The sequence below is a fragment of the Pistacia vera genome, unplaced genomic scaffold, assembly GCF_008641045.1.
Source record: "Pistacia vera cultivar Batoury unplaced genomic scaffold, PisVer_v2 Contig62, whole genome shotgun sequence".
NCBI classification, from domain to species: domain Eukaryota; kingdom Viridiplantae; phylum Streptophyta; class Magnoliopsida; order Sapindales; family Anacardiaceae; genus Pistacia; species Pistacia vera.
Window position 1 is genome coordinate 85,541 of NW_022196468.1, and position 26,791 is coordinate 112,331.

The following is a 26,791-nucleotide window of genomic DNA, read 5'->3' on the forward strand; positions in this document are numbered from 1 at the left end:
GCCAAGAGTGAGACGAATCTCTAACCTTGTATGTAACGAGGTTCCAGAACGAGTAAGCAAAGGTTGCGAATGCCCCCAAAGAATCCATTCGGGCTCTTCTGATAGTAGGGATCAGACCTAACACGGAGCTGTGGAAAGAGCTCTAGAGCGAAGACCATGTGAGCTTGGCCAAATTCTACCAGATGGTCGCAAAATACCAACAGGTAGAGAGCTCGTTAGCGACACTAGTTAGGAGCTTGACGCTGGGGGCCTTAGACAGGAGACAAGATTGCCCTTCGGATAAGCGTGGGGACCAAGACTGCAACGACAGGGATTGCAACAGATTCCCAAAGAAACAGAGAGTAGATAACTGCAGAGATAGGCAGCCTTTCCCTCAGTATGCAGAGTACACCCCCTTTACTCAAGACATCACTCACATCTATGAGGTATCCCGAGAGGTGAAGAGGTTGCCCGTTCCGGATAGAATGAGGGGGACTCTAGGAAGAAAAGATTGGCAAAAATATTGCTGGTATCACAGGGATGTCGGGCACAGTACAAATGACTATCGGGCTTTGAAGGACACCATCAAGGACCTAATAAGAAGAGATCATTTGAAAGAATTTATTAAGGCAGAACCAGCTCGAGAGAATCCTGGCGAGCAAAGTGATAAGTCCCAGGCTAGATACAGACCCCAGCTTAACAGGCTCTGCCAAACCCCAACGAGGTCTTCATGAATATGATCTACGGAAGATCGGATATAGCAGGAAGCTCGAGGCGAGCCCGCGAGCAATAAGGTCAGAACTGTGATGGTCGAATTCCTAGTGGTGGATTGCCCCACCTCGTATAACGTTATCCTTGGAAGGCCAATCCTAGATGATTTAAGCGCGGTCACGTCGATGCGCTGCCAAGCAATGAGATTTCTGACTCTCAAAGGAGTCGCGACAATTAGGAGCTTCACCAAAGAATCACGAAAATGTTACAATCGGGCCAAATCTCAGTTAAGGCTTGCCTTTTATTAACAATGGGTCAAGCGGTATTTCAATACCAAAGTCAGAAATAGAGACTTTGAAGTAGGCGCTCTGGTTCTCAGGAAGGTCATCGAGGGTACTTAAAACCCGAACTTGGGGGCACTTGGACTCAGGTAGGAAGGTCCCTCCAGGATCTCCGAAAAGCTCTCATCAAGATCTTTCCACCTGGAACGCCTTAAAGACAAAACAATAATGTGAGCTTGGAACGCTGAGCACTTGCAAAGGTGTTACCAATAAGCAGCTCAGGTTCTATTTATTTCTATGAACTGCATTTGTTGTAAGGTTGTTTACGGCCGAAATACTTGATCAATAAGAGAGGTATTATTCAGTACTTGCTTTGTTCATAATTTACATTTTTTAGTTCGTCAGCAATTAACTACTGATCAATAAATCGTGACCTAACTGATGGAATTCCAAAAGAAAACTAGGAGTCAAGAGTCCAGGAAAGGTAGCTTACATCGAAAAAGCCACGCCAAAATCCAACTCTTTGAGGATAAAACATCCTAAATCGACGAAGTTAAACTTGAGTTTTAAAATCAAGTAAAAAACACGTCGAAGGAAATCGGCTCTAAGCCCGCGACTAAAGAACTTGAAGGGGACAATAACGTCTAAAATCTAAGTTTATCGTCGCATCAAATTTCCTCACATAAATCGGGATTGAAAATCCCAGGTTGACGAAGTTAAACTTGGAAAAATCCAAGAAAAAGCACGTCGAAAAAAATCGGCCTTAAGCCGACAACGAAAGCCTGAAAAGGACGATGAGTCCGAAATCGATGCCAAACGTCGCATAAAGATTTTTTCGCAAAAAAATCTGAAAAGCTCCTAAAGAAGCACACTACCATGACTTATAGCAAAATTCGGGTCCCAAAGTCCGATTAGGACGAATTAAATGACTCCGCAGAAATGAAACAATCATTGCTCGAAAGAGAAACATTGAAAAATGTTCTTTCATTAACTAAAAGTTTAATTGCATTTGGGCAATAAAAAAACAAAAAAAAAGGACTAAGATTCCTCAGGCTGATGGAGGAACAGGGCGTTCATCTTCGACCTAGTGTTCGGGAACCTCGCTTAGGAGGACTGTGGTCAGAGGAACTTCGACCTCCAAATTAGGCCAAGCCTCTTCGCCACCTCCCTCGACCTTTTCCTGGCCCTCGCCGTCATCCCTGGAGTCATCTGAGTACACATAGGTCATCCCCTAAGCCTCGACTTGCATCCTTTCGACCTCTTTCTGATAAGCTCGCGGAAGGAAAGAAAAGTCGATCGATGAATGACCTCCTATAATTTCTGCATGAGGAAGACCGACGTCTCCTAGGATCGGGTAGTGACGGCCTCGTTCAGCTAAGCCTTAGTTACTCGGCCTCAGCTTCGGCATTTTGCCGACCTACCATTTCCTGGGTAAGGTCGAGCGAAGTTTACTTGAATTTGGCCTCCCAGCTCATTGCTGCTTTTTGGGTCGAGGAAAGCTCAGAGTTTAGCTTGTTGTTGGCTCCTTACTACTAAGCCAAACTCTGGTTGGCCTCTGTTGCCTTAGCTTCAGCCTTACCCTGAGCAACCTCACTCGCTTTGAGTTTTTCAAGGAACTCCCTTTCCTTGACCCCAAAGGCCGCAACTTCCTCCTTAAGTCGTTCAAGCTCAGCTTGCCCAGCCTCCCTCTTTTTCTCTACAACCTCGGCCCTGGCCAAGGCATCCTTCTTTACCGTCTCCGCCAGCATCTATTCCTTCTGAATTCCTTCCAAGGTTTGGCCACATTCTTCATACAGGAGTAGGCTTGCCATGGCAACCTGAAAACGAAAAGGTGAGAAGTGAGCGAGAAACAAAATAACATTAAAAAAAAAGAAGCGAGCTACCAGTACCTTAGCCGCATAGCTGCAGGTTAAGGCCAAAATCTGGGAGGGAGCCGAGTCCCTGACGACCGCGAATGTTCGCAGGGTGACGCAATCCTTAGCCACCACAACCCCAACACCGATATGGTCAGGGAGTTGGTCGATCAGAGCATCAACGTCAGCCTCGGTCGCTTCGCCCGTCTCCCCATTCTTTAGCTTGGACGAGCCATGTCTACTCCCCCTTAAAGCAGCTGCTGCACCCACAGGGGCGAGCTTCTTCTTGGCCGTGCTTTTTTGAAGGTCGCCAGCATGCATGGCGACTTCTTTGCCCGAGCCCCCATGAGGCTCAGTCACCTTTTTCTTCGCTGAGCCATCATATTGCTCGAGTGCTTTACCTTTTCCCGAGCCTTCAGTTGGCTCGGACATCTTCTTCGTTGGCCCCTTAGGGGGCTCGGTGGCACTCTTCCCACCAACCACCTTAAAGGCGATCGCGGATTTCTTCGCGCTTGGGCCCTCCGCAAGCTTGCCTGTGGCATGATTCGTGCCGGCAGCATCTGCAGGTTGTTTTATCACCGGAGCAGCTGGCGCCTTCTGGGTAGCCGCCGAGGCTGCCGTTTTCTTCTTAAGGCTTTTGGGTTTTTCGACCCAAAATTTTCATGGAAAAAGGGAAACGAGTTAGCGATCAATTTGTGTGAGAAATCAGACGCAAGCAAGCAACAACTTACCTTTTTCCAAAAGCGCTAAAAATCTGGCCTCGTCCCTACAAAAGTCGTACAACTTTAGTTGAGGAATCATAAGAAGCTTGTGGGCGTTACGTGAATTGTCAGGAAGATCGATGAAACGCTACAGCCTTTGCAAGCTTGCCGTTGGGAGATAGTTCTGCTCGACGTTAACTATAATAGAAAGTAATTCGGTTGGATAATGAAGCAAAGCTCAAAACTTGTCCTGGTGTACGCGAGTGATCAAAGCCTTACTCGCTTCTGGAACGAAGACACTGCTCGTCCCGGCTTCATAGAAGAAGAATTGGGAATCCCAATGTGGGACTTTCTTTGGAACATCAACCAGCCCATTGAAACGTACTTTCCTTACCTTGGAAAGGTAGTACGACTGGCTTTGCCCCTTTTTGAGCCTGTACAAGTGGACAAACTCTTCGACGGACGGCTCGCTTAGCTCAGCGATCACGTACATGATGTATACCCCGGTAATGATCAAGTAAGAGTTGGCCGTCAATTGGAGAGGAGCGATGTCAAATCGCCTCAACACTTTATCGATGAAAAGGTATGGGGGAATGGATACCCCGCACCTGAGGAGAGTCTCGAAAATTTCCACCTATCCAATTGGAGGATTCTTCTGAGAGTGTTCTCCCGGGACCATCAGTTTGAGCTACGACGTGTAGGTCGTCCTGATGCGTTCAAGATCCCCGAGGGTGATCGAGGACTATGGCTCTTTTCGTAGCCTATGAGCTGGAGACGACGGGGAATGAGCCAGTTGGATCAAAGCACGGTCGAACAAGCCCGCAACGTCAAGGTCCGAGCTTCTGTGACAAATTCTTTGGATATCTCAGGGGACAAATCCCCTAGTGCTGCCAAGCTAACCAGTGAATCAAACATTCGATCTATTGTGCGACTGCTAGACGAGGACATGGTTGTAACTCAACTTTGGGTACTTGAAAAATAAAGCGAACATGTGTTAGAGCTTGAACAACTCGGCGACCATTCCACATTCGCTTCTATCTTAGGCACTCGAAATAGCTCGCGCAACACAACGAAGTCACGCAGCCTACCCAAGACACCAGTGGCCACCGCGATTAAACCCCTTTAAAACCCGAGACCACTGGAAATACACCCCAAAAACCCTACTAAAACCTTAAAACATCCAATGTGGCCACTACAACAGCCACCCTTTAGCACAAAAGTCAGAAAAATGAGTAAGGAAGAGAAATAAGTCTTACCGGAATAAAGAATAACGCTAAGAACTCGTAAGAAAACCACTGCAACGACGTAAGAACAACGACAAAGAAAAGTAAGAAGGTGGAAGAACTTTCAGAATGGCTGTTCTGAATATTCGCCACCTTTTATAATGATTTTTGCATGGAAGGTGAAAGGGCGGGTTCAATCTCAACCATCGACTTACAACTGATCCTAGCACTTCATTCGTTGAGCGATCTCAGCCCTTGGACGTGGCCATGTGTCAACCATCCACGAGGTGCGATGAACCGTTGAAAATGATAACTGTCACCACACGACGCCTTAACTTCACGCATGAACAACTGTTATCACTCTCGCGTGATGAAACATAACTAACAAATGCTGCTACATTTAATGTGACACGACCACGCAAAAATTACATTTATACCCTGACTTTTTGTATTCTGAGTTTTGACAGGTGGCACAGGTAATAATGTCTAAGTGTGAAGAAAGTCGACCAGACGTAAGGTGTTGCGGAAGCCCGATTGAGCATGCACTCAAAGACTCACTATTAAAGTCGAGCTTGGCGTCAAATTGAGCGAAATAGTCTTTGAAGCCCGAAACGAACATCGAACACTAAGGGTGTGTGTGGTTTTTCCACCAAGTTCGGGCTAACGCGAGGATATAACTTGACCCATAATGATCTCGGCAACTATGATTGATCGACCAGCATAAACTCGTCGAGTCGTAGTTCAACTCAGCACAAGCTAGTCGCGGACAATCTGAGGAATTAATCAATCAACCCCCAGATTACTTTAGATCCTGGTTATCGCGAGAATGACTGGATCAACAGTTGTCGTTGCGCGATCATAGTGCCCAATCGCAAGGATATTGGAATTATGATTCAAACCATTTGTAATCCCCTTAATTTCGCTCTTTCCTCTATGTAAATCTTGTATATAAACCCCCTAAAACGATGAGGAGGGAGATACGAATTTTGAATTAAAACTACATTGTAAGCTCTCACAACATATACAAAAAACACAGTGGACGTAGGCTGTTTAACTTCGCCGAACACTTTAAAAGTTCTCTTTGTCATTTACTTTCTGACGTTATCATTCACTCATCGCTGATTACCCGTAATCACGCACACATCAGTTTCGATCTCAACAAGGTCGATCGGATCTCGTTGGTTAGTGCAGATTTATGTATCAACAAATGTGTTTATTATGATTTAGATGATATGTTTGGTGCTTAATTGATGCAACGAGTTAGCATAACAGACAACGCTAGTACTCGACTATATTTTTACAATTGATAAACAAGTCTTAATCACAGGAATTTAGGTCTTAAAGTCTAAAGTAAAATTTGAATAATCGTTGAATAACTTCCAAAAACGAATAATATATTTATATAGGGTGGTGGTGACAACTAACCCTAACAAGACTCCCAATTAAATAAGGAAATAAAATCCTAATTAAACATGCAAATTAATTAAAAGAATAAATCATGACGGTTGACTAATTATAATAAAAAAGGACTCTAAATAAAATAGGAAAAATACACATAAAACTTAAACAGCCTCGAAACACGTTAAAAAGGTAATTTTGGCCTAGAAAATGGCCCAACCCATTTGGGTTATTATATTGTCAGACTCAAAATGAACTTTCCATTAATATCTTATGAGTCTTGTAACTTCTCCGAGTTAAAAGTTATGATTGTTTAAAATTGGCATACTCATTTGACATTCTACTTCATTAATAACATGAGGATATAGAGTGTACTTGATTTGATTGGTAAGACCTAATTACTTATTTTCTCATAATATATTATTACTCATTTTATTGAAAATATACTTATCAATATTTAAATTCCAATATTTTTAATCCTTAAAATTAAAAATCAAACTTTAGATGTATGTTCAATTTATGGTTTATCAAATAATTTAAATATCTTGAATTAACTAATTAATTCAATATATTAAATATTCAATATACAACTGTAGTCAATTAAAATTAAATTCCATTAATTATGTTGTTGTGTAATTATAACACAATATGAAATGGATTCCTACTAGTTACATCCCTTTTTTTTTTTTTTTTTTTTTAAATTATAGGGTGTCTGAACCAGCTTATTAGCACCTCAACTAATCTTCGGGAACCATTAAACACCCTACAAACTCAATGTTCCTAGGTAAGCCATAAATGCAGTAGATGACCCCAAGGTGATTCAAACCCAGAAAGTCAATGAAGGGAGCAAACCTTTCTGTCTGTCAGGCCAACCCCTTTGGGTTAACTAGTTACATCTTAACCATGTTATTTCCATAAATGTATTAATAAGAAGCTTCTAAACTTATTATTTTAGGTCTTCAACCGTAAAACAGCTCACTTAACTCAATTCCAAATTAAATCTAACTCGAGAAAATTATTAAATTGATATTAAAAAAAAAAAATTGTTTTATTACTCGAAAATCATGTTTTAAAATAAAATCATATTTCGATTAAATAATTAAATATCGAAAGTTTATGGGTACAGCGTCGTAAATTTAGAAAACTCAGGGCAGTTTAATAAATAGCGATTAATCGAAGGCGGAGAAATTTCGCGCTTGGGCGCGTGAAAAAGCGATCGATCGTTGTAATTTGGGGTTTTCGAATTTACATTCAAAAAACTTCTTTGACTTCTCATTACTCCGCTGGAAAATACAATCTCATAGCTTTCTCTAAGATGGCCGATGAAGGGTTAACTCCTCACAGAAGAGACCCCATCAAGTCTTCAGGTTAGTTCCTTAATCTCTCTTATACTAGGTTTTGTATTCAAATGAAACCATTGATTAGTTTGTTTCCCGAGAAAATTGTAGACGCTTGGTTTCGTTGGTGTTTAAGGTTTGAGAAATTATGGTGAACTCGCCAAGAGTTCGGCTAATAGTTAAATTAGGTTCCTAGCCGAAAAAGATTAATCAATGGATCACGTGTGCTTATTTGTGTGTTTATTTGTTATTTAATTCGAAATCTTTATTATCGAACTGTCTCGTTTGCTTGTGAAACGGCGGTGGTGTGTTTTGTTTTCTAGTTGGGAATGTGGCGGCACAACGGAGAAGGCAAAATGCTGTTACTGTGGGGAAAGAAAGAAGAGAATCGTTGGTGCGTGCGAAGCGCCTGTGTAGAGTGGGGACTAGTGGTGATAGTGAAGTATCCGTTGATAATGATATGATGGTTGATGAAGAGCAATCGATTTTGGAGACACAAACTGCTGCGGCTGTGGAGGAGCTGAAGTCTGCTGTTGCTTATCAGTATGTCAATCATGCATTTCAATGTATAAAATAGTGGGACATAATTGTATGAGTAATACTACACCAACAACTCTCTCTCACAAACTTTCTCTCACAACCCTGACGTGGCAACTTGCAATTGATCAGTTCACAACGGGTCTCACATGGGTCTCATTAATTAATTGTGAGTTACCAAGTCAGGGTTGTGAGAGAAAGAGTTGTTGGTGTAATATTACTCTAATTAGATTTGCAAATTATTCCGTATTGCTTAATCTTGGCTTCTCGTATAGCATTATCTTAGCTGGCTAAGACTGAGCATCCACAGTCTGATTCTGTTGTGTGAAGTGGGGGTAGGGAAGTTATTATTTTTCTGGTGCTTTTGTTCAATATGTGATTCATTCTGCTTAAGTGCTTGCCTAATTATTTATTCATCTTCTTATCCTTCTGGTTTTGCATTTTTCTGAAACTAGTTTGAATTTTATCTGTATATCATTGACAAGTACAAGTTTCTGGTAAGGTCCAGTTTATTGCTTCATGATCAGTCTTTTTGTTTTACTTAGATTTTGGCTGCTCATAACAGATTATATATAGGGTGACTTGGTCAGAGGAGATGATGGTGTTGTCTACTTTAGGAATGCAGAACTGTTGATGACAGGAGAAAGCACTGAGCAAAGTTTGATATATAGGAAGTATGGGGACTATGATACAGAGCAACTATATAGTGATTTGGGAAAACGGAAGAACGTGCACCAAACTGTATACTAGGGACTAGGAAAACATATGATCAATATTTTCTGTGAGGTTTTGATGATTAGATTCTAAAATTTAGAAGTGTACATAGGAGGTGGTTCCTCTAAGAATGTAAGAGTGGTTCCTTAGTACTTTCGGAAGCAGAACTTTTGAAAAATTGGTCCTTCTTTATGGAGGGAAAATTTATAGTCACTATGAGTGATGCTCTCTGTAGTTGTTCTCCCGTAGCTTGAGATGGTTGTCTATCAGCATGGTGGTCTTTGATAAATGGGTTCTTGCTTGATTCCTTTTTATAAAGTATTACTTATCTGAGACGGCTAACTCTATCTTTTTTCTTGCATTGGTAGGGGGAAAGGAGCAATGCATAAAAGGGTGGACGCCCTTCGTGAACTGAGGCGTATATTGTCAAGATTTGAATTCCCTCCTGTAGAAACTGCTCTTAAAGCAGGAGCAATATCCACCCTTGTGCAGTGTCTTTCATTTGGATCTCCAGATGAACAGGTCTGAAAAATGTTTCCTATTTGTTGGGTTCATTGTTTTATTATTATGAAGATATCAATAGTTATGCATCTATAAGCCATTTGTTTTGTTGGAAGTGTTTTTCTATCGGAAAGAATTTTCAATGTGAAATATTTATAAGAAAGATGACCAATTTTTGCATAACTTTCAGTTTTCATGGCATATCAGAAAATTTATAAGAAAATAGTTGCTGTCAATTAACTAATGATCCACAAGTTTTCAATTTTCAGTGTGCAAAAGAAAATCTGTGGAATGTTAGTTTCCAGGGATTAACAATGATGAATAATTGTCATTCACAATACAGATGAGCTTCAATAATCGGTGATAATGGTGATTATCAGTAATCAATTGTGACAAAAGACGTGGTTGTTCATAGTTCATGGTAACAGTTAATGACGCTGTGAATTGTCAAAGACTAATAATGGTTGTCCGATGTAATTGCTAACAAAAATTGATGATTGCCAATGGCAGTTACCATTAGCCAACTATGACAGTTACTAAAAGCAACAGTTTGTGGAGGTCGAGGTGGTTAACGTAACCATTGTTAGAACATGATTACCATACATGAGGTGCTAATTATTGGTTGTCGATAAGTAACTATGGAAGGTTTCAGCACGTTTCAGAAAATGATGTATCATCTTTAAATCTGTTAATAGTTTGATGAAGTTTTAAATATTATTTTCCATTTAATATTTTTAGTGTTGCACAATCACTGGAAAATGCAGAAATTGTTTTCCTTGCAATCTTATTTTCATGGAATAAATGGAGTTTAACTGATATATGCTTGACAGGCCCTTTGGTGTTGGTCAACCATGTAGGGAAATATAAATATTCTAATTATGTTATTTTTGTTGCTTATATTACAGCTTCTTGAGGCAGCTTGGTGTCTTACAAACATTGCAGCAGGAAAACAAGAGGAAACAAAGGCCTTGCTGCCTGCATTACCATTGCTTATTGCTCACCTGGGAGGTAAATTTGGGCTGTTGCTCTTTATTTTTATTTTTATTAAGAAATAACTTTCCTCATCTTCTGATATTTCATTGTATATATCCTATGTTTTGCAGCCTTTGGTGTTTATAGTCTGTAAAAGAATTTCAAATCAGTCTGGACCCACTTTCATTGCTAAAGATGGATGATTTTTGCTTTCTTGGACATTTATAAACTATTGATTTCTATAAATAATTCAGTAAAATTTTACTTGTGACTGGACTTCTTTATGTAGAAAAGAGTTCCTTGCCGGTTGCTGAGCAGTGCGCATGGGCATTAGGAAATGTTGCTGGTGAAGAAGAGGAGTTAAGAGATGTTTTGCTTGCCCAAGGGGCCTTACCACCTTTGGCAAGAATGATGCTGCCAAATAAGGGTTCAACTGTGAGAACAGCTGCTTGGGCATTGTCAAATCTAATCAAGGTTTTGATCTCTTTCTTAATTGGGAAAAAAGCTGCAAATATGCATGTGTAATGATGTGGTTTGAGTTATATGTGTGCAGCTTGTATTTGTGTATGCTTTCATGAATTTTTCAAATTGTATTCATGGCTTTTTTGTGGATTCGTTCATGTGTATATCCTTATCAAATTTAATTTGCAACATAACTCCAATGTGCTTGGATTTAGGGACCAGATCCTAAAGCTGCATCAGAACTCATTAGAGTCAATGGAGTACTGGATGCAATTCTTTGTCATTTGAAAAAAGCGTAAGTTGCAATTTGTCTCTTGATTCCTGATATTAGTCATAATCAATTCTGGATGTTAGGGTTTGGTGTATAGCTTTGTTATACTGACACCTTGAACCTTTATATATGGAAGCTTTTGATTCTATACCGTAGAGCCATTTTTTCTATTTGAGATTTATTCTTTAATTATGATATTTGTGACATCTCTTGGTGAAATCTATACCGTAACACTCCAACACTAAAGCAAAATCATTTCAGAGTATAATTTTTTATATAAAGGTGAAACCTGCTGAAGAAACCAAAACTTTTCCCACTAGGAAAAGGGCTAATCATCTGAAAGTTTTTACTTCTTCCCAACTGTAGGAAGCCCTGCCTTTTGTCCTAGCTATTGTTTCGTGTCTGGGAAATTTGCTTTCTACTGAAATGCAATTAAAAAAAACTTCAAACTGGTAAAATTTAATGTAACGATGTTGCTAGGGTTCACTTTTTGTTTGAAAATAGAAAAATTTTTCCTATTAAGGCCCTGGTTTTGGGTTAATTTGCTTGTTGAAAACTTCAACAAATCCAGAATATTGGTGCAAAAATGGATGCTATCCATTATGTTATTTTCATGTTGAGGAATTTTACTGAGAAGTATTTCATACAAAAACTAAATTTTTCCTATTAAGGCCCTGGTTTTGGGTTAATTTGCTTGTTGAAAACTTCAACAAATCCAGAATATTGGTGCAAAAATGGATGCTATCCATTATGTTATTTTCATGTTGAGGAATTTTACTGAGAAGTATTTCATACAAAAACTAAATTTTTCCTATTAAGGCCCTGGTTTTGGGTTAATTTGCTTGTTGAAAACTTCAACAAATCCAGAATATTGGTGCAAAAATGGATGCTATCCATTATGTTATTTTCATGTTGAGGAATTTTACTGAGAAGTATTTCATACAAAAACTAAATTTTTCCTATTAAGGCCCTGGTTTTGGGTTAATTTGCTTGTTGAAAACTTCAACAAATCCAGAATATTGGTGCAAAAATGGATGCTATCCATTATGTTATTTTCATGTTGAGGAATTTTACTGAGAAGTATTTCATACAAAAACTAAATTTTTCCTATTAAGGCCCTGGTTTTGGGTTAATTTGCTTGTTGAAAACTTCAACAAATCCAGAATATTGGTGCAAAAATGGATGCTATCCATTATGTTATTTTCATGTTGAGGAATTTTACTGAGAAGTATTTCATACAAAAACTAAATTTTTCCTATTAAGGCCCTGGTTTTGGGTTAATTTGCTTGTTGAAAACTTCAACAAATCCAGAATATTGGTGCAAAAATGGATGCTATCCATTATGTTATTTTCATGTTGAGGAATTTTACTGAGAAGTATTTCATACAAAAACTAAATTTTTCCTATTAAGGCCCTGGTTTTGGGTTAATTTGCTTGTTGAAAACTTCAACAAATCCAGAATATTGGTGCAAAAATGGATGCTATCCATTATGTTATTTTCATGTTGAGGAATTTTACTGAGAAGTATTTCATACAAAAACTAAATTTTTCCTATTAAGGCCCTGGTTTTGGGTTAATTTGCTTGTTGAAAACTTCAACAAATCCAGAATATTGGTGCAAAAATGGATGCTATCCATTATGTTATTTTCATGTTGAGGAATTTTACTGAGAAGTATTTCATACAAAAACTAAATTTTTCCTATTAAGGCCCTGGTTTTGGGTTAATTTGCTTGTTGAAAACTTCAACAAATCCAGAATATTGGTGCAAAAATGGATGCTATCCATTATGTTATTTTCATGTTGAGGAATTTTACTGAGAAGTATTTCATACAAAAACTAAATTTTTCCTATTAAGGCCCTGGTTTTGGGTTAATTTGCTTGTTGAAAACTTCAACAAATCCAGAATATTGGTGCAAAAATGGATGCTATCCATTATGTTATTTTCATGTTGAGGAATTTTACTGAGAAGTATTTCATACAAAAACTAAATTTTTCCTATTAAGGCCCTGGTTTTGGGTTAATTTGCTTGTTGAAAACTTCAACAAATCCAGAATATTGGTGCAAAAATGGATGCTATCCATTATGTTATTTTCATGTTGAGGAATTTTACTGAGAAGTATTTCATACAAAAACTAAATTTTTCCTATTAAGGCCCTGGTTTTGGGTTAATTTGCTTGTTGAAAACTTCAACAAATCCAGAATATTGGTGCAAAAATGGATGCTATCCATTATGTTATTTTCATGTTGAGGAATTTTACTGAGAAGTATTTCATACAAAAACTAAATTTTTCCTATTAAGGCCCTGGTTTTGGGTTAATTTGCTTGTTGAAAACTTCAACAAATCCAGAATATTGGTGCAAAAATGGATGCTATCCATTATGTTATTTTCATGTTGAGGAATTTTACTGAGAAGTATTTCATACAAAAACTAAATTTTTCCTATTAAGGCCCTGGTTTTGGGTTAATTTGCTTGTTGAAAACTTCAACAAATCCAGAATATTGGTGCAAAAATGGATGCTATCCATTATGTTATTTTCATGTTGAGGAATTTTACTGAGAAGTATTTCATACAAAAACTAAATTTTTCCTATTAAGGCCCTGGTTTTGGGTTAATTTGCTTGTTGAAAACTTCAACAAATCCAGAATATTGGTGCAAAAATGGATGCTATCCATTATGTTATTTTCATGTTGAGGAATTTTACTGAGAAGTATTTCATACAAAAACTAAATTTTTCCTATTAAGGCCCTGGTTTTGGGTTAATTTGCTTGTTGAAAACTTCAACAAATCCAGAATATTGGTGCAAAAATGGATGCTATCCATTATGTTATTTTCATGTTGAGGAATTTTACTGAGAAGTATTTCATACAAAAACTAAATTTTTCCTATTAAGGCCCTGGTTTTGGGTTAATTTGCTTGTTGAAAACTTCAACAAATCCAGAATATTGGTGCAAAAATGGATGCTATCCATTATGTTATTTTCATGTTGAGGAATTTTACTGAGAAGTATTTCATACAAAAACTAAATTTTTCCTATTAAGGCCCTGGTTTTGGGTTAATTTGCTTGTTGAAAACTTCAACAAATCCAGAATATTGGTGCAAAAATGGATGCTATCCATTATGTTATTTTCATGTTGAGGAATTTTACTGAGAAGTATTTCATACAAAAACTAAATTTTTCCTATTAAGGCCCTGGTTTTGGGTTAATTTGCTTGTTGAAAACTTCAACAAATCCAGAATATTGGTGCAAAAATGGATGCTATCCATTATGTTATTTTCATGTTGAGGAATTTTACTGAGAAGTATTTCATACAAAAACTAAATTTTTCCTATTAAGGCCCTGGTTTTGGGTTAATTTGCTTGTTGAAAACTTCAACAAATCCAGAATATTGGTGCAAAAATGGATGCTATCCATTATGTTATTTTCATGTTGAGGAATTTTACTGAGAAGTATTTCATACAAAAACTAAATTTTTCCTATTAAGGCCCTGGTTTTGGGTTAATTTGCTTGTTGAAAACTTCAACAAATCCAGAATATTGGTGCAAAAATGGATGCTATCCATTATGTTATTTTCATGTTGAGGAATTTTACTGAGAAGTATTTCATACAAAAACTAAATTTTTCCTATTAAGGCCCTGGTTTTGGGTTAATTTGCTTGTTGAAAACTTCAACAAATCCAGAATATTGGTGCAAAAATGGATGCTATCCATTATGTTATTTTCATGTTGAGGAATTTTACTGAGAAGTATTTCATACAAAAACTAAATTTTTCCTATTAAGGCCCTGGTTTTGGGTTAATTTGCTTGTTGAAAACTTCAACAAATCCAGAATATTGGTGCAAAAATGGATGCTATCCATTATGTTATTTTCATGTTGAGGAATTTTACTGAGAAGTATTTCATACAAAAACTAAATTTTTCCTATTAAGGCCCTGGTTTTGGGTTAATTTGCTTGTTGAAAACTTCAACAAATCCAGAATATTGGTGCAAAAATGGATGCTATCCATTATGTTATTTTCATGTTGAGGAATTTTACTGAGAAGTATTTCATACAAAAACTAAATTTTTCCTATTAAGGCCCTGGTTTTGGGTTAATTTGCTTGTTGAAAACTTCAACAAATCCAGAATATTGGTGCAAAAATGGATGCTATCCATTATGTTATTTTCATGTTGAGGAATTTTACTGAGAAGTATTTCATACAAAAACTAAATTTTTCCTATTAAGGCCCTGGTTTTGGGTTAATTTGCTTGTTGAAAACTTCAACAAATCCAGAATATTGGTGCAAAAATGGATGCTATCCATTATGTTATTTTCATGTTGAGGAATTTTACTGAGAAGTATTTCATACAAAAACTAAATTTTTCCTATTAAGGCCCTGGTTTTGGGTTAATTTGCTTGTTGAAAACTTCAACAAATCCAGAATATTGGTGCAAAAATGGATGCTATCCATTATGTTATTTTCATGTTGAGGAATTTTACTGAGAAGTATTTCATACAAAAACTAAATTTTTCCTATTAAGGCCCTGGTTTTGGGTTAATTTGCTTGTTGAAAACTTCAACAAATCCAGAATATTGGTGCAAAAATGGATGCTATCCATTATGTTATTTTCATGTTGAGGAATTTTACTGAGAAGTATTTCATACAAAAACTAAATTTTTCCTATTAAGGCCCTGGTTTTGGGTTAATTTGCTTGTTGAAAACTTCAACAAATCCAGAATATTGGTGCAAAAATGGATGCTATCCATTATGTTATTTTCATGTTGAGGAATTTTACTGAGAAGTATTTCATACAAAAACTAAATTTTTCCTATTAAGGCCCTGGTTTTGGGTTAATTTGCTTGTTGAAAACTTCAACAAATCCAGAATATTGGTGCAAAAATGGATGCTATCCATTATGTTATTTTCATGTTGAGGAATTTTACTGAGAAGTATTTCATACAAAAACTAAATTTTTCCTATTAAGGCCCTGGTTTTGGGTTAATTTGCTTGTTGAAAACTTCAACAAATCCAGAATATTGGTGCAAAAATGGATGCTATCCATTATGTTATTTTCATGTTGAGGAATTTTACTGAGAAGTATTTCATACAAAAACTAAATTTTTCCTATTAAGGCCCTGGTTTTGGGTTAATTTGCTTGTTGAAAACTTCAACAAATCCAGAATATTGGTGCAAAAATGGATGCTATCCATTATGTTATTTTCATGTTGAGGAATTTTACTGAGAAGTATTTCATACAAAAACTAAATTTTTCCTATTAAGGCCCTGGTTTTGGGTTAATTTGCTTGTTGAAAACTTCAACAAATCCAGAATATTGGTGCAAAAATGGATGCTATCCATTATGTTATTTTCATGTTGAGGAATTTTACTGAGAAGTATTTCATACAAAAACTAAATTTTTCCTATTAAGGCCCTGGTTTTGGGTTAATTTGCTTGTTGAAAACTTCAACAAATCCAGAATATTGGTGCAAAAATGGATGCTATCCATTATGTTATTTTCATGTTGAGGAATTTTACTGAGAAGTATTTCATACAAAAACTAAATTTTTCCTATTAAGGCCCTGGTTTTGGGTTAATTTGCTTGTTGAAAACTTCAACAAATCCAGAATATTGGTGCAAAAATGGATGCTATCCATTATGTTATTTTCATGTTGAGGAATTTTACTGAGAAGTATTTCATACAAAAACTAAATTTTTCCTATTAAGGCCCTGGTTTTGGGTTAATTTGCTTGTTGAAAACTTCAACAAATCCAGAATATTGGTGCAAAAATGGATGCTATCCATTATGTTATTTTCATGTTGAGGAATTTTACTGAGAAGTATTTCATACAAAAACTAAATTTTTCCTATTAAGGCCCTGGTTTTGGGTTAATTTGCTTGTTGAAAACTTCAACAAATCCAGAATATTGGTGCAAAAATGGATGCTATCCATTATGTTATTTTCATGTTGAGGAATTTTACTGAGAAGTATTTCATACAAAAACTAAATTTTTCCTATTAAGGCCCTGGTTTTGGGTTAATTTGCTTGTTGAAAACTTCAACAAATCCAGAATATTGGTGCAAAAATGGATGCTATCCATTATGTTATTTTCATGTTGAGGAATTTTACTGAGAAGTATTTCATACAAAAACTAAATTTTTCCTATTAAGGCCCTGGTTTTGGGTTAATTTGCTTGTTGAAAACTTCAACAAATCCAGAATATTGGTGCAAAAATGGATGCTATCCATTATGTTATTTTCATGTTGAGGAATTTTACTGAGAAGTATTTCATACAAAAACTAAATTTTTCCTATTAAGGCCCTGGTTTTGGGTTAATTTGCTTGTTGAAAACTTCAACAAATCCAGAATATTGGTGCAAAAATGGATGCTATCCATTATGTTATTTTCATGTTGAGGAATTTTACTGAGAAGTATTTCATACAAAAACTAAATTTTTCCTATTAAGGCCCTGGTTTTGGGTTAATTTGCTTGTTGAAAACTTCAACAAATCCAGAATATTGGTGCAAAAATGGATGCTATCCATTATGTTATTTTCATGTTGAGGAATTTTACTGAGAAGTATTTCATACAAAAACTAAATTTTTCCTATTAAGGCCCTGGTTTTGGGTTAATTTGCTTGTTGAAAACTTCAACAAATCCAGAATATTGGTGCAAAAATGGATGCTATCCATTATGTTATTTTCATGTTGAGGAATTTTACTGAGAAGTATTTCATACAAAAACTTGGGATGGAGATTTAAATTTACTAGAATCTTGAAAATTCACCTGGCTTCTTATTCCTCATCATTTGGGCAAATTGATCTTGTAGTTGTATTTCAGTTCGTGATTACCTGTTTGGTTTGGAAAAGTTCATTTTATTTCTCAAATATAAATGTCTTTTTGTCACTGGAAAAATTAACCTTGGAAACTCGTCATATTAGACAAAAAATTTCATATAATCAAATAAATTGTTTATTTCAGGAATGAGGAATTGGCAACTGAAGTTGCATGGGTAGTTGTGTATCTTTCAGCCCTTTCAAATGTTGCTACTAGTATGCTGGTGAAGAGTGATGTCCTTCCACAACTTGTAGAAAGATTGGCTACAACAAATAGCTTGCAGTTACTCATCCCAGTAAGATGAAAAATGAGTGACTGCCTCCTTTTGAAAATTTCAATTAAATATTTTTCTGACGAATATGATCATCTTTACAATACAAACATTGAGATGGTTACTTTGTCTGCATGCTTTAATTAATTTGCAATACTTGCCTAAAATCATCATTTTTGAAACTTCCAATGTGATTGTTGCTTCAATAATCGGAAATTGAACCATAAATACCAATTCGTTACTTGCCTAAAATCATCATTTCTGAAACTTCCATTGTGATTGTTGCAGTAGATGTTATCCTCCTGAAAATAGTGTTCTGTGTGCAAATATAATATTATATTATTATACTTCTGATTTTTCATAGTGTGGATGATATCAGGATAAGGAGCATATAAGGAAAGAATGTTATTGAACTTACAAAAATGGATGTGCGTGTAACATTGCATAGTACTGCAGCTAATATGAATAAAAAATAGTGAATTTAGTGTTACTTTTTTATAATTTGTAATCTTTCATCATGTGGATTGACAAGAGCCTATAAGAAAAGGGTGGTATGATTCTATGTTTGAATTCAATGCAAGCTGCAATTTATCTTCAACAATCATGTTAATTTAAGAAAAAAAAAATTAAGTTGCAATGTCATTTATTCTATGTCATCCTTTCAAGCAATATGTTAATATGCATGTATCATTGCATAGTACTTTAACTTATATGGATATGAACTGTTCTTAAGAGCATTAATCCCTTGGCCTGTGGTCTATTGACACAAGTTTCTTCATAGGTGCTGCGAAGCTTAGGTAATCTTGTGGCTGGTGATTCAAACACAATTTGCGATATTCTTGTTCCTGGACGTGAAATCACAGGCTAGTTAACTACTTCCTGCTTGCTAATATGAGAAGCATTTCTTGGCATCGCATATTATATTTGCCAAACTAACATAGAAGATAACATTTCCAGATAAAGTTATAGAGGTTCTAGTAAAATGCTTGAAGAGTGAGCACAGGGTCTTGAAGAAGGTTAGTATTATTGTTATTATTATTATTATTTTTTTTTTTTTTTTGTCGAATTAAAGCTAACCATCACAGCGCATTCTTATTGATTCTTTTTTGTTAATATAGGAAGCAGCTTGGGTGCTATCTAATATTGCTGCTGGTTCTGTAGAACACAAGCAATTAATATGTTCCAGTGAGGCCCTGGCGTTGTTACTGCATCTTCTTTCCACGTCACAATCTGATATAAGAAAGGAAGTAGCATATGTTTTGGGTAACCTTTGTGTTTCCCCAACCGAAGGTGATGGGAAGCCAAGATTGATTCAGGAACACTTGATTTCCCTGGTCAGTAGAGGATGCCTTCCTGGTTTCATTGATTTGGTTAGGTCTGCCGACATTGAGGCTGCCAGACTAGGCCTTCAATTCATGGAGCTTGTAAGCTAATCTTGTTCTTTTAACATTCTCTCTTGAGTTTATGCATAGAGTTTGAACATTGTTTTTTTACTATGGTTTTCCGTTTCTAAATAGCAAATTGCACTATAAAGCTCAGTTTTCTTTGAGCTTATTTTAATACTCCTTTTTTCTGCTCATTGTGTTGCTAGTGGGATGCTGGACTTGTCTTGTATCTCAGTCTTAATGAAAGTCTTCATTGCTCAAAGAATTATTATATGACTTTGTGAAATAACTGAAGTTATTTAAATTAATGTGCATGTAGGTTTTGAGAGGGATGCCCAATGGTGAGGGCCCAAAACTTGTAGAGCAGGAGGATGGAATCGATGCTATGGAAAGATTTCAGTTCCATGAAAATGAAGACCTAAGAAACATGGCGAATGGTCTGGTTGATAAATACTTCGGGGAAGACTATGGTCTCGATGACTAGGCTGCATGATGCTACGATTAGCGACGTTTTCCGGTTCTGATCCTCCCTCATATAACCTTGACCTTCTCTGACTAATCTTCGGCAATGATTTATGTAATATAAAGATGGCTGTTGAGGATCCATTAACCATCAAGATTTGGGTTTGATTAGTAGTGCCAATGGATGTTTGTAGTATCTGTTCTTTAGTCTTTAGGCAGTGATGTATAATATGTTCTTACAGAACATGTAAATTATGGATTTAATTTCGTTCAAATGTGTGTGATATTTGATTACTTTTCCTCTTCTCCAGTGAAAACTTTAAATTTATTTCGGATGAACAATATTTTGATCTTTTGCGTAATGTTATTATCCTATGATTTAAGAATTGAGAGATCCAAATTTTTTTTTTTTTTTTTTTACTTTTTCCCTGTCAATTTGATCATGGTTTAGAAAAACATGTTTTGATAAATATTTGATTGATTTAGTTTAGGGTTGATGCATATTTTTTTTGTTCTTTAACCTTATATTATTTTTTGATAAAATTTATATTCACTAAACATTTATAAATCCAATTAAAATTATGAACTATTACTAAGTTAATCAACAATGATCAAATGCAATTGATTAAAATCACGTTCACTCGATCATAATATAAAACTGTTTCCTTTGATCAATCCTGAATGACCCATAATGGGCCATTGAATCGAAAAATTTACCAATCCAAAATACTAAAAGTCTTCCCTGGTTAAAATAAGAAAATGCAAACCCTAATGGCGTCAAATGTTATTTTACACAACATTGAAGGGCCTCAAATGAAGCATATTTATAAAAATAAAAAAAAAAAAAAAGAGAGAAAAAGAAACAGAAGAAAGAAAGAAAAAAGGGCAGGGTTTATAAGTTATAACATAAACCCCGCAGCCGGCGTTTGGAGCCTTGGACTTAAAGAACATTCTGCGAAATTTTCCGAAGGTAAATTATTTTCTCTTCTACATTCTGGCTTTCGAACTTAGCTATATCTTATCGAGTAAAAATTTAAATCTCTGTATGTTGTGTTTAACTATTCAATACATTGTAACTGTTATTTTGATTATGTCATTACGAATGTAAGATCACGAATTTGATGTTATTATCTTACCTTTATGGTTGAGCTGTATTTAATTTTTTCTCTTCTGTCTTCTTGTTCTGATAATAGGCTTAATCAATCTGTAGTTTGTCGAAATCAGGTAAGCGAGTTGAAAAGTTTTTTTAGAGAGTGCAATGGAGAAAGGCGCTAATTTTTTGTTCGCTGGCGTCAATTTTAATAAAAAGAAATTTTCAAGTGATTTTGCCAGGTTTCAGGTAATAGTTTATACGACATGCTAACTGTTTTACTTTTTGAGAAAATAATTAGAGCTTTGAATTACTTGTTCTCGTGTTGAAACTTATGTTTCATGTAGGAGAAGAAAGAGAGTGATAATTCAGTGGAGGATTTTAGTTTGTTTGAGAGTGAAAAAACTGAACCAGAGGAAGTTAAGGTGTCTGTCAATGGAAGAAAGCGCAAGGCAATTGTCTCTGGTAACTGTTTTTTTTTTTCATTGGCGTAGTTGTTAAGTATTGCGGTTTAACTTTTCATAGCTGAATCTTTTTTTTGTTCCTATTTATTTTGTTGAAAAAAGAATCGGTGGAGGGTTTCAATGTCTTTAAAAGTTCAAAGCAATCAGCACCTCTGGTGAATGAAGAGAATGTCAAAGAGGAAGATGGGCAGACGAAAGCAAAAAAAGAACTTTATAGGCAAATGGAGGTTATTTTTTATTTTCTTTGCTGGCTTTTCACGTAATGATAACCGTTTTAGTGTTATATGGTTATGATTTCATGTTAGACTTACTGTTGTAATTTGATTTCTTCATGAGGTCAGTGGGATGCTCTCTTTAGGAAGAAGTATAACATTCATGTTTCTGGGGCCAATGTCCCTTCCCCACTTAAGACTTTTGCAGACCTGAGCTCAAGGTATGTATTGCTTCTTTTTCTATGTCGTGCATATATGTTATTAATATTCCCTTAAGTTACTTTTGTTCTGGCATTTCTTCGTGTTTCTTTCTATGGTCAGCTTACCTCTAATTTTAAAATTACTTCACTGTGGTAATTTGTTGCAAGTGGTTCTTTTATGGGACTCTTATGATATTAGATCTATATATGTTGGATAATGTTTCTGTTTCTCTTCTTTTATATATCAATATTATCATCTTCTTTTTTATGCATTGATGTCTTATTCTTATTAGCAATGGCACTTACTTCCATTTTTCAACCTTTAAGAATATTACAATTTTATTACTGTGTGTTCATCTTCTTTCTGGTTATATGCTTGTTTGCTATATAATGGTTGAGAAATGAGTTGTTTGGTGAATTTGCAGATATGGATGTAAGTCATATTTGTTACGTAATTTGGCTGAACTTGGATATAAAGAGCCAACACCGATACAAAGGCAGGCTATTCCAGTCCTTTTATCTGTATGATTTCTAGTTTAATCTATCCTTGCTTGCTTCTGGATAATTTTGCTTCTTTGTTTATCTCTTTTCTCTTTGTGCTGATTCTTGTTTTTTTCCTTTATTGATGTCCTCTTTCTTCTTTTCATTTATTACACACTGTGCCTCGTTCTTTCCCATGTCAAAAACCAAATTAATGGGCCCCCCTCCAAGGTTGGTGTGAGGGGCATTAGACCCCTAGAATGGAGCAAGAGATTTAACTAACTAGTGAGGCTATATCCTTGGGGACTTTTCTGATATCCATTAAAATATCTAGAGTTGCTTAACTTCATAAGAACTTTGAATTGTGTTAAATAAGTGTTGAATGCTCTTTGGATTTTCCTTGCTTTTGTTGATAGTTAACTGAAATTAATTTGTTCTCAGGATCGGGAATGCTTTGCATGTGCACCAACTGGATCTGGAAAAACCTTGGCCTTTTTGTGTCCCATGCTTATGAAACTTAAGGTACCATTAATCTCATTTAATTACTTTTGTTAACACTGATTATTGAGTTTCTCTGATGAAGGTTCTCCATGTAATCAGCAAACATCAAAAGCTAGCATTAGAGCTGTTATCCTGTGTCCTACCCGAGAGTTAGCTGCCCAGACAACCAGAGAATGCAAAAAACTGGCCAAAGGAAAAAAATTTCGTATTAAATTAATGAAGAAAGAACTTGTAAGAAGAGCTGATTTGTCAAAATTTTCTTGTGATATTCTTATATCAACACCACTGCGATTACGGCTGGCGATCCGGAAAAGGAAGATTGATTTAAGCAGGTGTGTGCTGATGGATTACTGCTATTATTGTCTATTTTGTTAATGTCCCCTTTGAGAAGTACAATCAAATTAAACCATTCCATAGTCTAACAATTTACCAAGAATCACCTGGTTCTTTTTTTCATTGATGTTCTTTGGTTTGAACCTCAAGCAAATTCCCATGATTTATCTTATATTGAAAGTTTATGTTCTTTGCTTTGCACACACTCCAAGAGGGAGGATGATGCATGCTCGCCCCTATGTGTGTATCCATTGGAATGATGGGAGTTTTGTTTCTTGCAGTTATTGTTTCTTTCATGTCTGTGTAATTAAGGTTGAGCTACGGTAATTAAATACTCTTTCAGCTCTAGTCTTGTTGATGTGGCGATTGATTTCAAATTATATATGGTCTCTGCAATTCAAACTCAAAGATGACTTCACTGGTTCTTATGTAAGTTGTAGAAATGAACCATTGAGGTTTATGTTTGTTTCACAAAACTCAAAAATTCATCATGAATTAATAAGAATTGTTTATCATACTCCATAGCTTTGTATACTAAAGAAAAGGAAATTTGTTTTTGTAGCCACGCTCTGACCTTGGGAAAATTTTTGTAACAGCACCTACAAGTTACTGTAGGCATGTTTACTTCATTAACCAGAATGGTCAAAAAATTACCGAGTGTTAAATCCAGTAATTGTTATATTAAAAGGAAAGAATTAGCAAATCTTGATTTGATTTGAACTGCTTCCCATATGAGTCATTTTCTTGTGTAGGGTTGAGTATCTGGTCCTGGATGAAGCTGATAAGCTGTTTGAGGTTGGCGACTTGTTAAAGCAGATTGATCCTGTGGTCAAGGCATGCTCTAATCCTTCAATAATACGTTCATTGTTCAGTGCTACTTTACCTGATTTTGTTGAGGAGCTTGCACGATCAATAATGCATGATGCTGTTCGAGTAATAGTTGGCAGGAAGTAAGTACATGATATTTTACTTTTTGAAAAAGTACAGGTGGTTCCTTTAACACATTTGATATTTCTGAAATTTTGAACAGGAATACAGCGTCTGAATCAATCAAGCAAAAATTGGTTTATGCTGGAAGTGAAGAGGGGAAGCTTCTTGCACTTAGACAAAGCTTTGCAGAGGTACATTATTATTAAGCATGTGATTGGAAAGCTTAGCTAATGTGGCTATGAGATCCTACTTCATTTGAAAATAAAGTTTTTTTGGGGATTATTCATTAATGAAATTCATTTTTGAAACAGTATTTAATAGCTAGAAATTCCCATTATGTTTCATATGAAGGTCTATGGGGACTTCAAACTTTGAATTTTGAAATTCCTGCTCGAGCCATGCGATCTGATCTGATCTGAAATGTCATGGATAAGTAAATGGTGGTCATTTCTTGACGAAAAAGCACATATTTACAACTTCTGTGTTTTCTTTGGGATGGTTCATCAGTCTTTGGTTCATACTAGTGGTTACAAGCATATCAAATTCAGATAGCTGTAACTTTTTTTAGATATGGGTGACAGGATAAAAGAGTCTTAAAAAAATGTATGGAAGTACCAATTAATATGCGTATTACATGCATCAATTTCTGTTGAAAATTTTTTAGCATGTCATGTTACAGCACATCTTTACTTCGGTTATCCTGTGTTTTTTTCAACAAGAGCAATCTGTTCCTCTTGATAATTCCTTGATTTTGTACTCGTACTTGGCAGTAGAGCTTAAATCCACCGGTACTAATATTTGTCCAAAGCAAAGAACGAGCCAAGGAACTCTATGGAGAGCTGGCATTTGACAACATTAGAGCTGGTGTAATACACTCAGATCTGTCCCAAACACAGGTAATCTTATTTGGTTGCCAATTGAACAAAGCCACATTATCAATTTGCTTGGAGTTCTAGTCAAGAGAATTTGTTATGTAAATGAAAGAAAATCATTGATATAATGGTCATATACTTAAAACAATCATTTAGTTTATAGGCTCTATATTGTAGATTCATACTAATGAATTATGCATATCCACATTCTAATTTTTTGTTAGTCTGGTGGTGGAACTCTGGCTCATCTCACTGTTTTGCACGATCTTTTTGATAGAAATAAAATTTTGAACTGTTTCAATATAAGCATTTGGTTTATTGTAAGAATGACCTGCCAAGAACTAGGCTAGGCCCGGATTGTGAATCCCAAGAGTTTTGCACTGAAATAGCGCAGCTGGTTCAATGTGTGTGGATTTTTTTTTGTAATACTATAATTTAAGACTGGTTTCTCAACATAGATGTCAGTAATATAAGTGCTTCAACATGTTTTCTAGTTGGATGATCATCACTTGAAGCGAATAGACAAATTTCCTAGTGTTGCTGATTCTTTTCCTTGTCCATGAGAGCTGTATACTTTCCGTGTTGCTTAAGTCAGTGATCGATGTATCATATGATTTTCTTGTTTCTTATGCTGATTTCTTGCTATTGAATACACAGCGAGATGATGCTGTTGATGACTTCAGAGCTGGTAAAACATGGGTTTTGATTGCCACTGATGTCATTGCCCGGGGCATGGATTTCAAAGGTGTCAGCTGTGTGATTAATTATGATTTTCCAGATTCCGCTTCTGCGTACATCCACAGGATAGGTATGTCAGTCTCTTGTAACTCTGATACGCAGTTGTGATATGAAAAAACTTGTAATTTGAGGCAGTGATTTATTCTCAATTTACAAGGCATCACCTTTGCATTAATAAATTATTTTTTTGGAATCATTGGTACTGCCATACTTTAGTTCCCGGAATGGATTTGAACTAATCTAGTCCATAGCAATTATGATACTTCCGGATTGTTATTGAAAAAAAAAATTCCTATTTTGTGCATGTACCAAATACTTCACCATTACTAGACCATTCATTTATATACAGATGCTCTGCGAGAGTTTTCTATCGACGATGATTGCACTGCAGCTACTTTTAATCAATTCTACTGAGCTTTTCTGATAGGCTTTTGTTGGAAGGACTTTTAGTATAAGATCGCTGAATCAAGTTTGTTGATATTCATAATAGGACGGTCTGGCAGAGCAGGAAGGAGTGGAGAAGCTATCACTTTCTACACAGAAGATGATATTCCATTTCTGCGCAATATAGCAAATGTCATGAAAGCTTCAGGTTGTGAGGTTCCATCATGGATCATGGCATTACCCAAACTGAAGGGTAAGAAGCATCGACCACGAAGAGACTCAATTTCAACCGCACCAAAAGATGAGAAGGTGTTACCCAAACTGAAGGGTAAGAAGCGTCGACCACGAAGAGACTCAATTTCAACCAGACCAAAAGATGCGGAAGAGTAAAACACAGTGAATGAAAATTTTGGGCACCAATTGTTGTTTTGATCATTTTTAAGGAAGTTCTGTTTGTTGTAGAAGCTATTGTTTAAAATGAATTTAAAGTCGGTACAGAAACTGGTGCTCGCATTTTGTTGCTTAGTTTTGTACGATTTCTCCGTTTCCAAGGAGTGCAGGAAGGCCGCAATAAGTAAGACTAGTAGAGAATGACTGAATGAGTAACCCTGAAGCTGGCCTAGCAAAACCGACCTGACCTGCCTCAGGTACGACCGCAGCCTGGTCCTGAGAATTATCACATAACAAAGCTTATTTTATCGTGGGACGGGATGGT

General features: G+C 36.1%; 2 protein-coding genes across 3 annotated transcripts; both read left to right on the plus strand.

Moving 5' to 3' along the window:
• The first annotated feature begins 7,366 nt into the window (after positions 1-7,366).
• On the plus strand, positions 7,367-20,046 carry LOC116110882 (importin subunit alpha-9-like). Its single transcript, XM_031397096.1, has 11 exons — positions 7,367-7,513; positions 7,807-8,026; positions 9,103-9,256; positions 10,141-10,243; positions 10,497-10,681; positions 10,885-10,964; positions 17,899-18,049; positions 18,807-18,888; positions 18,983-19,041; positions 19,144-19,449; positions 19,730-20,046. The coding sequence occupies exons 1-11, from the start codon at positions 7,462-7,464 to the stop codon at positions 19,892-19,894; spliced, it is 1,557 nt and encodes a 518-aa protein (XP_031252956.1). The 5' UTR covers positions 7,367-7,461; the 3' UTR covers positions 19,895-20,046.
• Positions 20,047-20,771: 725 nt separating this feature from the next.
• LOC116110878 (DEAD-box ATP-dependent RNA helicase 57-like) lies at positions 20,772-26,775 on the plus strand. 2 transcript variants are annotated; one of them, XM_031397091.1, is made up of 13 exons: positions 20,772-20,842; positions 21,083-21,211; positions 21,310-21,427; positions 21,529-21,653; positions 21,768-21,859; positions 22,264-22,360; positions 22,760-22,840; positions 22,919-23,151; positions 23,905-24,102; positions 24,183-24,273; positions 24,856-24,978; positions 25,612-25,762; positions 26,183-26,775. In XM_031397091.1, exons 2-13 carry the CDS (start codon positions 21,131-21,133, stop codon positions 26,464-26,466), a joined length of 1,674 nt encoding a protein of 557 aa, XP_031252951.1. In that variant the 5' UTR covers positions 20,772-20,842; positions 21,083-21,130; the 3' UTR covers positions 26,467-26,775. The 2 variants fall into 2 exon arrangements, with proteins under 2 accessions (XP_031252951.1, XP_031252952.1); XM_031397092.1 differs by having other exon boundaries at positions 21,097-21,211.
• Positions 26,776-26,791: the final 16 nt, after the last annotated feature.

Excerpts from the sequence above, each read along its gene's own strand:
- LOC116110882 (XM_031397096.1), top strand. The coding sequence starts at position 7,462 with ATGGCCGATGAAGGGTTAACTCCTCACAGAAGAGACCCCATCAAGTCT. Across the intron at positions 7,514-7,806 it reads AGACCCCATCAAGTCTTCAG|TTGGGAATGTGGCGGCACAA; the intron begins GTTAGTTCCTTA and ends TTTGTTTTCTAG. Across the intron at positions 10,682-10,884 it reads CATTGTCAAATCTAATCAAG|GGACCAGATCCTAAAGCTGC; the intron begins GTTTTGATCTCT and ends GCTTGGATTTAG.
- LOC116110878 (XM_031397091.1), top strand. The coding sequence starts at position 21,131 with ATGGAGAAAGGCGCTAATTTTTTGTTCGCTGGCGTCAATTTTAATAAA. Across the intron at positions 21,212-21,309 it reads GTGATTTTGCCAGGTTTCAG|GAGAAGAAAGAGAGTGATAA; the intron begins GTAATAGTTTAT and ends TGTTTCATGTAG. Across the intron at positions 21,654-21,767 it reads AACTTTATAGGCAAATGGAG|TGGGATGCTCTCTTTAGGAA; the intron begins GTTATTTTTTAT and ends TCATGAGGTCAG.